Source organism: Hyperolius riggenbachi, chromosome 8 (genome assembly GCF_040937935.1).
Source record: "Hyperolius riggenbachi isolate aHypRig1 chromosome 8, aHypRig1.pri, whole genome shotgun sequence".
Taxonomy (NCBI): Eukaryota; Metazoa; Chordata; class Amphibia; order Anura; family Hyperoliidae; genus Hyperolius; species Hyperolius riggenbachi.
The window spans coordinates 40230479-40245288 of record NC_090653.1 but is presented as its reverse complement, the minus strand read 5'-3'; the positions used below and the strand labels follow the sequence as shown (position 1 = coordinate 40245288).

Sequence of the window (14810 nt, the reverse complement as noted above, 5' to 3'; positions counted from 1 at the left end):
TCTTCTTACAGCCTTTCATGCTTTCTAATCAGCAGCAAAGAAAGCGGGTTTTGAGGCGTAAGCCTCACAACCCACACTAGTGGTGAGAGCAGGCCGGGTCATTGGACATGGAGCTCAACCCCCAAAAGCATCGGACAGGATCTCCAGTTGTTTCTAGAACTTTGAGGGTTCAGGTACATAAAATGTTGGATTTTTTTGGGAGGGGGAGGGCGGGGGTGAGATACCTTACTATTAGTGTACACAGTCAATTGAAGGAGCACCCTCTGGATAAGGTGGCGTGCCTGTTCCCCTGCCTCCGTGTCCCAAGAGGCACATAGAGTATCCTTCAAAGATGAGTCGGCACCACCGTAGTGAATTATAGCTCTTTTAATGTAATGGCTGCAATGACAGACCGCTGTTTCGGGCGAAGAGCCCTTTCTCAAATTGCAATAGCCGTGTGAACCAACAAACATACAAGTGACCTTTAAATACATATGCCACAGGGTGTGATCCAATCATCACCTCTGTGGGCGGGGCCGAGAAGCATGTACCCATGTTTAAATTGTCATATGTGTAACAGTGTTATTAGGGGCAACACTTTTTGTCACCCCACCCTTGGTACTCCTTATTCCATTAGAGATTTTTTCACCTGTGACTCCACGTTTGTAGTCTATGGGCTTGATTCACAAAGCCGTGCTAACCTACTTAGCACGTCTAAAGTCTTTAGGCGCGCTAACCAGGGTGCTAAGTAGGTTAGCACCGGTTTTCTCAATCAGATCGCGCGCTAAGTACCGCGCGCAAAGTTTTACGCACGCAAAGTCCTATGCGCGCGCTATGTCCCATAGGCTTTAATGGGCACTTCGCGCGGAGCGACCTGCGCTCTGTGCAGTGCGCGCGTAAAGTTTTACGCACATAAAGTTTTGCGCGCATAGAGTTTTGCGTGCGAAAAGCTCGTTTAGACGTGCTAAGGGGGTTTTCACAGGCGTGCTAACAGTTAGCACCGCTTTGTGAATCAAGCCCCATATGTTAAAGTGTCCCTGTGGGCTAGCTTATATAGGAATGACTACTCAAAGATTGAAGGATAGAATTAGCTCACATAAATCTGCAATCAGGACAAAAAATCTTAATCAATCTGTCTCAGAGCCTATTTTTCTACAGGGGCACAATGTTTCTCAACTTAGGGAGGTGGCTATAGATGGGGTCCCTAAGAATTGGAGGGGTGACAGAGAAGGAATTACTTAGAAGGTAAGCGTTTTGGATACGCAAATTGGGAACGATGGGATCAGGAGGACTAAATAGGGAATACGATTTAAACTGTTGTATTTAGTGTCTTTTGAACTGTCCAAAATTGTATATATTTGTATTTATATATCGCTCTTTCTTGTTTGCTTTTAGATCACAGGGAGCTGAGCAAGTGGACTTCTGATGGCGGTAAAGGTATATTTTTCCTTTAAGCACTGTGCAGCGGTACTATATGGTTCTATATGCACCTGATGATATCATGCAGTATATGCAGTATTTATATAGCGCCAACATATTCCGCAGCGCTTTACAAAGCACAATAAGACGACAAGGGGAACATAGATACACTGACAAAATGTACAAGCAGCACAAATATTGTGACAAAAACAGTAAACATTAGGAGGAGGATCCTGCCCTTGCGAGCTTACACTCTAATGGTAAAAGTATGGTAAGGTGTTCCCCATCAGGTCCGCTTCTCGGCCCCGCCTACAGCGGTGATGATTGGATCACACCCTGTGGCATATGTATTTAAAGGTCACTAAATGCCACCATCCATATTAGAGTGGTACAAGGAGGTTGACAACATTACATAATGTGAAGCCATTATTCAGAAGGCCACATCTGGAGTATGGAATACAGTTTTGGGCACCACCCTATGGAAAGGACATTGATCTTCTGGAATGGGTACAAAGACGGGCAACTAAATTAGTCAGAGGGATGGAAGATCTCACTTACTAAGAAAGGTTGGACAAACTGGGCTTATTTAGCTTGGAAAAAAGGCGACTAAGAGGTGACATGGTTAAAGCTTGGCAGGTGAGCTTTTTGTCCCTAGGGTTGGACAAGGGACATGATTTGCATGTGGAGGAAAAAAAATTTGCTTTCTATTTAGAAAGGAGTCCTTCACAGTGAGAGCGGTTAAAATCTGGAACATTTTACCTCAAAAAGTAGTTATGGCAAACTTTCTGCATTTAAAGAGGGCTTGGATGCTTTCCTTGCATTGAAGGGCTTCCATGGCTATAGTTTTCAGGTAATTCCTGGAAAAGTTGATCCAGGGATTTATCTGATTGCCATCTGGAGTCTGGAAGGAATTTTTTCCTTTTAAGGCTAATTGGCACAGGCCTTGTAAGGTGTTTTGTCTTACCCGGGTCAACTGATAGATGTGCAGGTTCAGGACTGTGTTTTATTTTTATTTTTTCTGGTGGACTTGATCGAGCAATGTCTCTTTTCAACCAAACTATGTAACATAATAGGCCTTTGGATCATTCCCACTCATGGAATATACTGAGTCAGACAAGGGTAAAGGAATGTTAGACCTCTGAACAAGTAACAATACTTTGCTGAATTGGGATTAACATCCTAAATGAGTGTTGAGTTCTTTCCTTATTTTTTTCCCCCCAATTATTGGGAGTAGACCGCACAAAATGATTAGGTTTTGCTGTGTTGTCTTGATGGTCCACCAAGAGAAACAAGTAGGGTGGAGGAAAGGGGGAAGAGCTAGCAGGGTGGGGTGGGGGGTGACAGAGTGTTGGGAGGGAGGAAGAGCTAGTGGGGGGGGGGGGGGGGGGGTGACAGAGTGTTGGGAAGGAGGAAGAGCTACCAGGGTAGGGTTGGGGGGGTGACAGAGTGTTGGGAGGGAGGAAGAGCTAGCAGGGTAGTGAGGGAGGAGGGTAATTAAGAGGGGATGTGTTCCTGTTGGTTTGTCAAACCTAGGCCTGGATCAGATATAACCTAGACATTTGTATATGAGCTGGGGAATTACTTATTGAGAGAGTTAGTTTATAGTACAATGTTCTATTGTGAGATGATAAAAACTGCAAAAAAATGTCACATAGGACCATTCCTGTATCTTTGTCCATTTTTAAGATGTGATTATTGTATTGCTACATATGCTTCAAAGCACAATGTTGTAAACTGTTGTAAGGCTTGTTCTTGACAACATTAAAGTGGACCTGAACTCTTGTACAGGACAGAAAAAAAACAGAGAGAAATGCACCCTGTATGTATTTAGAGAGTTTAGCCTGTCTAATTCCCCCTCATCTGTGACTAATCACAAGTTGTAATTTGATCTCTCACCTGTGTCACATGACTGCCATGGCAGAGATGGCAGATAAGCTCATTTGAAAGCACTGGATGTTAACAATATGTCTGCTTCCATGAAAGCAGGAAGTAGAAACACTGCAGATTTATTGCAGGATTTGTATCAGCTGTAATAAATATTTTTTTTCCGTATTCATATAGCTAAACAGCCAAGGTTAAACATCACTGTCTGGGAGGGCAGGGCTAAATATCGGTATACAGCAATATTTAGATATAGGAGGAGTTTCTGATGCTGAAACCAGAATAATTATGGTAAAAGTGGGCATCCTTCTACCTTTCAGGAGATGGGCAATTGGGATCAGCCATGCCAGCTGATCAGTATTATGTGTATAGGCACTATTAGCTTGCTAATGGAAAAGAAGTATTGTGTTCAGTGGTGTAACTATAGCCCCTGTGATCATGCCCTCCCATCCCCTGCAGAGCAGCAGAGCAGTGTTATATTTCAAAAGAAGCACAGAGTCCAGACACCGAGATCGCAAGTGTAACAAAAGTGCATCTATGCATGAGCAAGAGCAAAACCAGTAGGTAATGAGAGCATAATGGAGACAGAGTGGCACTGTGACAATTTTGCATCCTGAGGGCACTTTTTCACGTGCTCGACTGTGTATATTAGTCTGGGCAGTGTAATATTTACCTGCTCCACAGATGCGTCAGATCTCCTCCAGGAAGCCATACGCTTTATGCTGCATGCCTCAGGCTCCTCATAAGCGATGGAGGGTAGAGTTTTTGAGTGTGTTGGCACACTTGTCGGGGAAGGGTTAGGAGCACAGGGAGGACCATGTGCCAGCAGGGCCGGTTCAAGTAACAATTGGGGGGGCCCCCCAACAGACACCTCCCCCCCCCCCCCGACCAAAAAGCACCATTAGAGGCCCTTTGTTGCAGCCAAATTTCCCTCCTGGGCCCCTGAGCTGGCTGCTGACCCTCCCCCAATCACCTCCCAACTTTACAGACTCTGCAGAGTCCCTGGGGAGCAACAGCTACGATAGGGAGGGACACCTTGGGGGCCCCTACAGGCTCTGGGGCCCTGGGGCAATTGCCCATTTTTTCCTATGATAGCTCCGGCCCTGCATGCCAGTTTTGCAGGGGGGCCCAAGGCTTGTCTGTAGCTAGTTTTATCTGTTGGTTGAAAGAAGTTGTGTTTGCATTCCAATATTTTCATGTTTTTCCATTTTTGTTTTAGGACACAGTATGCAAATTCATGCCAGCATATTTAGAAACAGTACAAAAGCAAAATGTGTTCAGGTGATTGACGGAGAGACCGATCTAGCTTCTGATACCTGTTCTACTGATTTAAAAATGTGCCGGAAATTAAGAGACTTCTGTGACCACCAGAGTTCAGACATGAAACTAAACCTGCAATCTTTGGAGAGAAAAAAAAATCACAGCTCAGGTCAGTAGCTCTATAAGCAGTACAAGGTTGTACATAAAGAACAAAACTGAATGTTAACATTGCGTAGCACTGGATCCACCCGTTCCATAAACTGACGTGCATTGGAAATTTAAATCCAAGGCCCCCTTCTTTCCTCTTTTGCCCATTGGCTCTGAGTGTACCAAACGACTCCCTGTTCCTCAGCCAGCATAATATCTTATGGGATAAAGTAAAGAGGGAGTGAGGTGACTTTTAAGATACTTTGAGGATGCAAGGACTGGGGAAGAGTCTGTTTTCATGGATAGGAAAGTAGCTAATGGACAAAAAGCGAAAAGTTGTCAATCAATCATACTCAAAATGGTTAGCAGTGGCGTTCCACAGGGGTCAGTACTGGGTCCAGTGCTCTTTGTTTTATTTATTGACGACCTTTATAGATGAAGTAGAATGTAATGTTACTATTTTTGCAGAGGATACAAAATTGTGCAGAATTATCAACTCTCAGGAGGAAAGTGACATTGCAAAAGGATCTGGATAGGATGGCTATATGGGCACATACATGGCAGATGAAATTCAATGTGGAAAAATGTAAAGTCATGCATTTTGGTCTGCCAACGGTCTAGCACCATACAAAGTAAGGTCCGGTGCACACCAAAACCGCTAGCAGATCTACAAAACGCTAGTGGTTTTGGGTGCAGATGACAGAGATTAGTCCCAGTGCACACCGGGCGGATTTGCATGCGATCCGCCGGCCGCATCCGCCTGAGCATCCGCGTGGCTAATGTATTTCAATGGGCTGGTGCACACCGGCGGTTTGAGGTTTTTAGCAAACCGCAAACGTGCAGCAAGAGGCACGTTTGCGGTTTGCTAAAAACCTCAAACCGCCGGTGTGCACCAGCCCGCTGAAATACATTACCCGAGCGGCATTACAGGTGGATGCGGCCGGCGGATCGCATAAAGATCCTCTCGGTGTGCACTGGGCCTTAATGGGATACAGATGAGGACATCAAACTTGGAGTAGAACTCATTGACAACAAGTGCTGCAGCTAAAGCACATACACTTTTAAGATGCATTAAAAGGGAAATAAAAACTGGATGCTAGCATAATGTTGCCCCTGTTTAACTCTCTAGTAAGGCCACATCTGGAATATGGAATTCAGTTCTGGGCACCACATTACAGGAAGGACGTTGCAGTTTTAGAGCAGGTGCAGAGACGAGCAACAAAATTGATACAAGAATGAAAGGTCTAACTTACAAGGAAAGGTTAGATAAACTGGGCTTATTTAGTCTGGAGAAAAGACGCCTTAAAGGAGATCTAATTAACATGTATAAATACAGCAGAGAACAATATTAAAGCTTGGCGGATGAGCTTTTTGTCCCTAGGCTTGTGCAGAGGACTAGGGGACATGATCTGCACATGGAGGAAAAAACCTTTAGCCATTTATTTAGAGTAAGAGTGATTAAAATGTGGAATGTATTGCCACAGGAAGTAGTTGTAGCAATCCCACACTTCCTTACATCACTCCCATGCTCCCTTCTTCTGGGTTGAAGAAGGAAGCGTGGGAGTGACATGGAATGGGATGTGTGATGCAAATGGAGCGCATCGGATCAGACGGCTGCATGGATAAGTTCCTGGATGAGCGGCTGGTCACTAGGTAGGCAGATTTACTTGTGGCCTGTGGCTGTGTGATTGTCCCTAAAGAGTATGGGTTTGTGGGTCCACGGGGAGGGGGGGCGCTATTTTTACGCCCTCTCCCTGGGTGTAATTTAGCCTAAAAACTGCCCTAATTGTGATGCATGAAAATGATTTTGTTACGGAAAGCACGGTTCATCTTTAAGTTCCATGGAAGAAAGTGGACAGTCAGAAACTCCACATACCTTTCAGAAGTCATTTTTACATCTTCAGGTACCCTAAAGGGGTTGACCAGCTCTCTCCCCATGATTCCAACCCAAACCATGACTCTGCCACATTCTTGCTGATGTCCCAGCCTTGCTGTGACATGGTGGCCATCCACCAACCATTTACCACCTCATCCAACTAACTTGACCATCCATGTTTGCACGGCACTCATCAGTAAACAAGACTGAAAATGATTCTTCCTGTAGTTCTGGCCCCACTGCAGCAATTTCTGCTTGTGTGCTTGTGAGTATTGGTTAAGGTTCATACACACGTCAGATTTTTGCATACGACCAGTCGTTTGAACGTCCAGTCGTTTGGACGTCAAATCGGGCGTGTGTACGGTCGTTCACCTGATAAGACTTGGCTGGTCGTTCAAATCCAGTCTTATCAGGTGAACAACCAACCGTACACACGCCTGATTTGTCGTCCAAACGACCGGACGTTAGAACGACCAAACGACCGGTCGTTTGCAAAAATCCGACGTGTGTATGCACCTTTAAGGGTAGCTGAATAGAAGGTTTATGTATAACTGCAATTCTCTTGAGGATCCTACACCTTGATGTTCACAGGACTCCAGCAGCTTCGATTATGTGTTTGCTGCTTTGTAATGGCATTTTAGCAGCTGTTATCTTAATATGATGTATTTGTTTGACAGAACCCTTCCTCATTTTGCTTTTATTTGCACAAATCCGTGTGTGCTCTGAGTCAGCCACAAATCTTTTAACAGCACGATTATCATGCTTAAAGAGAATCTGTACTGTGAAAATCTTACATAAATAAACGTACCAGCCTGTTTGTTGTCTTCTCCTAGCCCCCTCTGTGACATTTTTTCACGCACCCCGCTGCTTTCTTGGTGATAAATTCACTTTTTTATTAATTGTTTTTGTAAACAATGAAGATGGCCGCCAAACAGGAAATACATCATCTGAGCAGGTGCCCGTTTGCAGTGGCTCCTCTCAAGCCTGACTTGGCTGCTGGAATGTTACTCCCTTGCCTTAGCTGCTTGTCTGGGCTCTGCACTGATCTCTCTGTACTCACAGCTGTTCACAAGGTCACAGCTCTGTGAGCCTGCAGGCAGGCTAGCTGTGAGCAGAGACCTTGCCTGTGACTCATACACACAGCACACAGGAGAGCAGAGGGGGGCGTGGAGGGGGCATGCATAACTTCTCCCTATCACAGCAGAGGTAGCACATTCCTCCCTGGGTCAACAAAGCTTGACAAAGAAAAGAGGATTAGATACAGTGGCTTGCAAAAGTATACGGCCCCCTTGAAGTTTTCCACATTTTGTCATATTACTGCCACAAACATGAATCAATTTTATTGGAATTCCATGTGAAAGACCAATACAAAGTGGTGTACATGTGAGAAGTGGAACTAAAATCATACATGATTTCAAACATTTTTTTACAAATCAATCAGTGCAAAGTGGAGTGTGCATAATTATTTAGCCCCCTGAGTCATTACTTTGTAGAACCACCTTTTGCTGTAATTACAGCTGTCAGTCTTTTAGGGTATGTCTCTATCAGCTTTGCACATCTAGAGACTGACGGTTCAGTCTTAGACTCTTACGCTGGTCGGCGTGTTGACCCACAATGTGCGAATGGGCTACAGGGCCCGCAGGGGGTGCGCAGAAGGGTGCCGGGTGACTTTGTGGGCTATGGGGGCTGGAGAAAGCTCACATTTCATTTTTATGTTGAGCTCAGAGTCCTTTTAATCGAGCTCACCTGGCAAACTAGTTATCAGAGGAGCCCGAGATTGATTTCAGTGATCAAAAGAGCCCTGAGACACAATACCATCCATGCGTTTTATTGAAAAACAAAATTTTTAATCTTTATGACACTTAAATACAATTTGCATAATAATTTGGAACGCAGTGTATGGTATACACACTGTAAAAATAGCTAAATTCTATCAGTCTGCCTCTAGGGAATGTTGGAGAGGATGCAGGGATAGGGGAACTATGCAACAGATATGGTTCGGCTGCCCATATATTCGCCCCTTTTGGCATAGCATATCGGCTACAATACACAGAGCCAGTTCACCCTATCGCCACTATTTGCACTTTTCAGTATTGGTCTGCATTTTGTTCCACTTTATGCCCAAAATCGCATTACACAGCTGCGCCTAGCTGCTAAAAAGTCATCACTAGGCACTGGAAAGATAAAATATCGCCCTCTTTCACAGAAGCCAAACAAATAACAAATACAAATTGTAAATATGAAAAAAAATTTGCCCTTTCACAGGAGAAACCCCATACATTTCTTAAAAGATGGAAAAGATGAAATAAGGTGCACCCAAAAATTGGAGACAGCCAGATCATCAATAAGGAGAGATAGATCTTCTCTGTTATGATATACTTCAGCCCGAAACATAGGAACATAAACGTAAACAGGATATTATAAACATAAATTATGTTAAAGGTTGCACTATAGAAATTAATGTTCTAATTATTTTTGGTTAATTTTTTTATTTTCTTTTTGTTAAAGAACAAGCGACACCCATATAAGTAGATAAATACTACTTCTTCTTACATAACAGATGTATTGTGCTATTCACGTAATGATTCCTGTGAATTTTATAAAGAAAAAGCAGAAAATCCTACTCTAGGCAGTGGCCATCTTGCAAAGCTAATGCTGACATCATATCCTCCCTGACTCTTGTTTTCCCCCCTCCCTTCTCTTGCTCATTGTGTATTTATTAGCTGCCCTCCTCCCAGAGTCTTATTTTTATTTACACATCCAATCACTGAGTCACGGCAGCCTTGCTTGTAAACACAAGTGATCAGCTAGGCAGGGAAATAAATGGAAGAGGAGGAATATATTATAGATAAAAAGAACTCCCAGCACTCAAAAGAACTCCCAGCATTCAACTTTTTGGCACTGTTTGGCACTAGGGCCAGTGCTCCTAAAGTATGTGATAACTCCAAACCATAACAGCAGAAAAAGTTTTGAATGCAGTATTAGCATCTTTATCACGTAATACACTCAGACCAGTTGCTGTTGAAATTTGATTTTTATGGTGACAATACCGCTTTAACTTGTGGTAACCCCAAGTCAGGCTTGGGGCCAAAAACTACAGCGCAGAGTGGTAACCCCGAGCCTGAGTAGTAGTAGCCGCTGTGCAGATTGCTATGCACATCAGGTGTTTCAGCTAACCTCCCCCAAGATCCAGACACTGGCAGCCATTCACCTTCCTTTCCTCTGGGGCTCTGCATGCCTCTAGTGAGATCGCATTTTGTCGTCATGATGACAGATGGCAATCGCACTACAGGATTACAGCGCCACCCGGAGGACGGAGGGAGAATTGCAGCGCTGGATCCCAGGGAGTTGAGTAAGTGCTGGGCTGCTGCAGATCTCTCTAGCAGCATGATTTCCTTCCTGCTTAAAGGGTCTGAAAGCATGGTAAATAATTTCACTGCTTTTTAGATCCAGAAATCCTAAAATAATCATACTGCGAGGGGGGTTAATATGACTAAACTCTAGCATTAATAATCTGATTTGACAATTTACACTAATTGCAGTCATATGAACAACTATTGCTGTTTCTGTTAGTTCAATAATGCAGAGAAGGTACAGACTGCAAATCAACTCAGAGCTGCTTTATTCATGCTGCTAGTCTTGTAAGAAGAAAAGAGGTTACAACAACAAAGTACTTCCTGTGATGACATCTATAAACATTTCCTGTGATAATATCTGGTCCGCCACTAGGTGGCAGCATAAACCCTTAACATCCCCCTTATCTATCTATCTATCTATCTATCTATCTATCTATCTATCTATCTATCTATCTATCTATCTATCTATCTATATATCATACTTTAAAACAAACTTTCAAGCATTCAAATAGTAAGGTTATTTAGTCCACTGTACTTCCTAATCCTACCTAATAAAACCTAAGCTGTCCCTGTGTCCCAGGTTTTTTGTTACTGCGCATGTGCGCAGTAACGGACAGCTGGGACCAGAGAGCTGGGCGGACGAGCGAGGTGGGCGGGTGCGGGCGAGCGAGGTGGGCGGGTGCGGGCGAGTGAGGTGGGCGGGCGCGTGGTTGCGTGTGCGGTGCATGCATGCGCACTGGCGGCTGCGGCCGCCGGAAAAAGACCTACAGCCCGTTTTTAAACGGGCTTGGGTCTACTTGTATGCATATACAGTATGTAAATGCTCAACGGTAGCTAAACATGACTGCTTACAACTATTTAGAGGTCAAGTCTTGTTGGTGGCCGGATTCGCCTGCCACTGCGTGTGTAGCGTGGGATCTCAGGTGTGCCCTCAGACTGGGAGGCCGCTGTGCTGTCAGTTGCAGGCAAACGTTCCGACTGACATTCCACTGTTGCCTCCTCTGTGGCCTCCATTGGCAGTTCTGGTCTTGGTGTTTCACTGGGCTCTGTTCCTGTAAGTTTAGTAGGACTAGACTCTGCTGGTCTGAGGTGAGGTATACTCGGTTGCGCCTGTACAGTGTACCCTCCACCTCAACCAGATAAGAGTGAGGAGCTGTTTGTTGGAGACAAGTTCCTAATCTCCATAGTCTGGTCCTGTCACCTGGAAGAGGCTTCATTCTTATGTTTTGTCCCACATTTAGTGCATGGCTCCAGCAGTGCATCCGTCACTGGGAGAGGAGTTTTCAGCCTGCGGGCCATTAGACGTTGTGCAGGGCTAGTGTCCATGCCAGCTGTCGGTGTATTTCTCCAAAGTAGGATTGATTTCCATGGGTCATCCCCTGCACGTTTTGCACGCCTGCACAGGCTTTTGACAATCTTCACTGCCAATTCTGCTTTGCCATTAGCTTTAGGGTACATTGGAGACGATGTAACATGCTCAAAACCCCATTCCTGAGTGAACCTGGTGAACATAGCACAAGCAAATTGTGGACCATTGTCTGTTACAACTTGGCCAGGTTGGCCATACCTGGCAAGTTGAGCCTTACATCTTTTAATGGTTGTGCCTGCTGACAGGTCTGGCAATAGTTCTATTTCCCAAAAGTCTGAATAGTGGTTAACAATCAGCAGAAAATCCTTGCCAGCGTAGTTGAATATGTCCATGCTCAAAATTTGCCATGGCCGTGTAGGGAGGGGATGTGACATCATAGTCTCTTTTTTTCATGCGCATATTCATTGCATACAGTGCACTGCCCTACATAGTCTTTAATCTCCCCATGCATATTCGGCCAAAACAGTGTTTCTCGAGCCTGTCTGTAGCAGGCCTCACTACCAATGTGGCTCTAATGAATGCATCGTGGCATCTCTGTACGTAGTTGCTTTGGGATGATAATATGTTGCCCCTTGAAGAACACTCCATCCTGTAGGCTTATTTCATCCTGGGAGGCCCAATACTCTCTGATAGCAACAGGTGTCTCTGCCCTTGTGTCAGGCCATCCATTGAGCACAACTGATTTAAGGATCTTGAGGTTTTCATCTTGTTCGGTGGACTCTCTGATCTGTGACAGACACTGATGCGTGACATTTAAATAGTCAGCCTGGTTTATGCACTCTATGTCAAGTTCTTCACTGTGCAAGCTGCAGACTGAATGCTGAACATGAGGTGCATCTGCTGGATGCAAGCGTGGTGTGGCTCTGCTCAAAGTGTCACTCACATACATATATGGGCCTGGTTTGTAGGTTACCTCTAGAGCATAATTTTGAAGCGAGAGTAACATGCTTTGAAGTCGTTTTGGAGCACTAAGCAAAGGTTTGTTGAATATTGCGACTAGTGGTTTGTGATCGGTTTCAACAGTGATCTTTTCCCGACCGTACAAGTAGCTATGGAAACGGTGGCAAGCAAACACAATGCTTAGACATTCTTTCTCGATCTGAGCATAATTCTGCTTGGTTGGGGTGAGAGCCCTGGAAGCAAATGCTACAGGTTGTCCATCCTGCAATAAGCAGCAGCCGAGGCCATTCTGACTGGAGTCACTTTGAACTGTAATTGGTTTGCTAATATCATAGTATCTTAGTACTGGCCCTGTGGAGACTAGTCGCTTGATTTCATCAACTGCTTCCTGGTGCTTTGGCAGCCAGTGCAATGGTGTGTTTTTATCCACAAGCCTGCGCAAAGGCTCACAAACCTCAGAGAGACGGGACATGAATTTTGACAGGTAGGTGACCACTTCCGATAAATCTTTGTACTCCCTTGGAATCGGTTGGAGCAGGCATGTCTTTTATTGCCCTTACCTTCTCAGGATCTGGCTTCAACCCCCCTGCTGATAGAATGTGACCGTGAAAGCGAACTTCATTTAGTTTAAACTGTAGCTTCTTGATGCTCAGTCTAAGCTTCACTTCTCTGCAGCGGTTCATAAGAGCAAACATATTAGCATCATGGTCATGAGTGGCCTCCTCTAGCGAGTCTCCACAACCCACTATTAGTATATCATCTGCAATTGGCTCCACACCTCGCAGGCCGGCTAGTAGTTCATGCTGTTTTCTTTGATACACTTCTGGGGCTACCGACACACCAAAGGGTAGTTTGAGCCAGCGCATTCGGCCCCAAGGTGTCCAGAAGGTGGTCAGAAAGCTACTCTCTGTGTCCAATTTGTAGAAATGCATCCCGGGCATCCACCAAGGAGAAAATGTGGGCTTTGGGCAGTTTATAAAGGACATCCTCAAGTGTCGGCATTATATAGTGGGACCTTTTCAGTGCGTTATTCAATGCCCTTGGATCAATGCAGATTCTAATTTTGTCAGCTTTTTTGACTATAACCATGTTACTTATCCAGTCTGTGGGTTCAGTCACTAGGCTAGGTTCCCATCCTGTATGTGTTTGTCCAGCTGGGCTTTGACGGCTTCCCTAAGTGCAACTGGAACATTGCGTGGAGAGCATTGTACTGGTGTGACAGTCCGATCTAGGTCAAAGTGCACTTCCCCAGGTAGAGACTCTATTGGAGTATTGAACACATCCTGGTATGTGCTGGTAAGCTGTTTTTCTGTTAGCACCCCTGTGGTATGGCTTTCCATATTGTGGAGTTCATCTGGAATAGTAATGTGCATCAGACCCAAACGTTCACATGTTGAACCTGATAGGAGTGGGTTCTGGTCTGCTTTGACTATTTCAAATTACAGTTTGTGGCAGAGACCTTTTATGAAGCATTCAGTCTGAAAAAGGCCCAATGACTTCATCACCTCACCTGAATACAGCTCCAGTCTTGTCTGGCTATGCTTCAGTCTTACCTTGGGAGCTATCTTGCGTTTATCCTGCAGGCTCATAACGTTACATGTTGCTCCTGAGTCAAGCTGGCAATGCTGTCGGGTGCCGTGGAGCTGTAGGTTGACAAACCACTTTTTTCCTCGGGAGCTGGGTGACCCCATAGCACTAGCGCTGTATATCTGGCCATTATCTTCATCATCTGCCTCCCGTTCAAGCTCAGCTTGATCATCTACTGTATGCAGCTGACGCTGGTCTCGTTTTGCTTTTAGGCACACTGTTGCAAAGTGGTTGGGGGTTCCGCAAAGTCGGCAATTCTTGCCAAAAGCTGGGCATTGGGATCTCCCCCTGTTGTGTGTGCTGCCACAATACTTGCACTTTTCAGGGATTCTGGGGTAGTTAGGATATCGTGCTGTGCTTGGCTTTGTGTTGCTTTGAGGCACTGGCTTTTGGGAAACTGTAGCATTAATACTGTCATCCACTCTGGTCTGCGTCAGCACTTTCATTCGCAAGTCTGTTTGCTCTGCAGCTTGGCAAATATCTATGGCAGACGCCAGAGTAAGTGTCCTTTCTCTTAACAAGCGACGGCGTGCGTTTTCATCAGCAATACCTAACACCATCCTGTCTCTGATCAAGTCATCTTTTAACTGTCCATAATCACATGTGGCTGCTTACAAAACAGTCAGTTGTCTCACCTTCCTGCTTGAGGGATCCAAAAACAAAGCGCTCAAAGATGACATTTTTTGTTGGCTTAAAAAGGCCCTCCAGGGCATCCAAGATAGCAGTAGCGCTCTTTTGCTGTTCCTCATTCAAATTCAAATTAAAGCGATAGGTGTGTCTGCACTCACTTCCCATTACTCGCCTCAAAGTGGCCGCCTGTACCTCTGCCGGTTTCTCATGCAGTCCGGAAGCTAACATAAAGTCCTGAAATTCAGCTTTGAAAGTTTCCCAGTTGTTAGCCAGGTCACCAGACATCTTCATCTCAGATGGTGGAGGTATTGTGTTTGCATACATGGTTGCTTGAAAACCGAGTTCTATTCTGTATACTGAAAGTTTCTTTACCAGCTGGATGATTGGATGGTGTGTGTGTTTCAGA

At 44.9% G+C, this 14810-nt stretch overlaps 1 protein-coding gene across 12 annotated transcripts in view; it reads left to right on the top strand.

The window, feature by feature from the left end:
* The window catches only part of LOC137528094 (uncharacterized), a 115977-nt gene that overhangs the window by 39577 nt on the left and 61590 nt on the right, over window positions 1–14810 (top strand). For 11 of the 12 annotated variants that reach the window (XM_068249368.1, XM_068249369.1, XM_068249366.1 and 8 more), the window contains exons 3-4: window positions 1375–1416; window positions 4499–4708. In XM_068249368.1, the coding sequence (XP_068105469.1) occupies window positions 1375–1416; window positions 4499–4708 (252 nt within the window). The remainder of the gene's footprint in view (window positions 1–1374; window positions 1417–4498; window positions 4709–14810) is intronic. The other variant, XM_068249360.1, reaches the window with a different exon arrangement.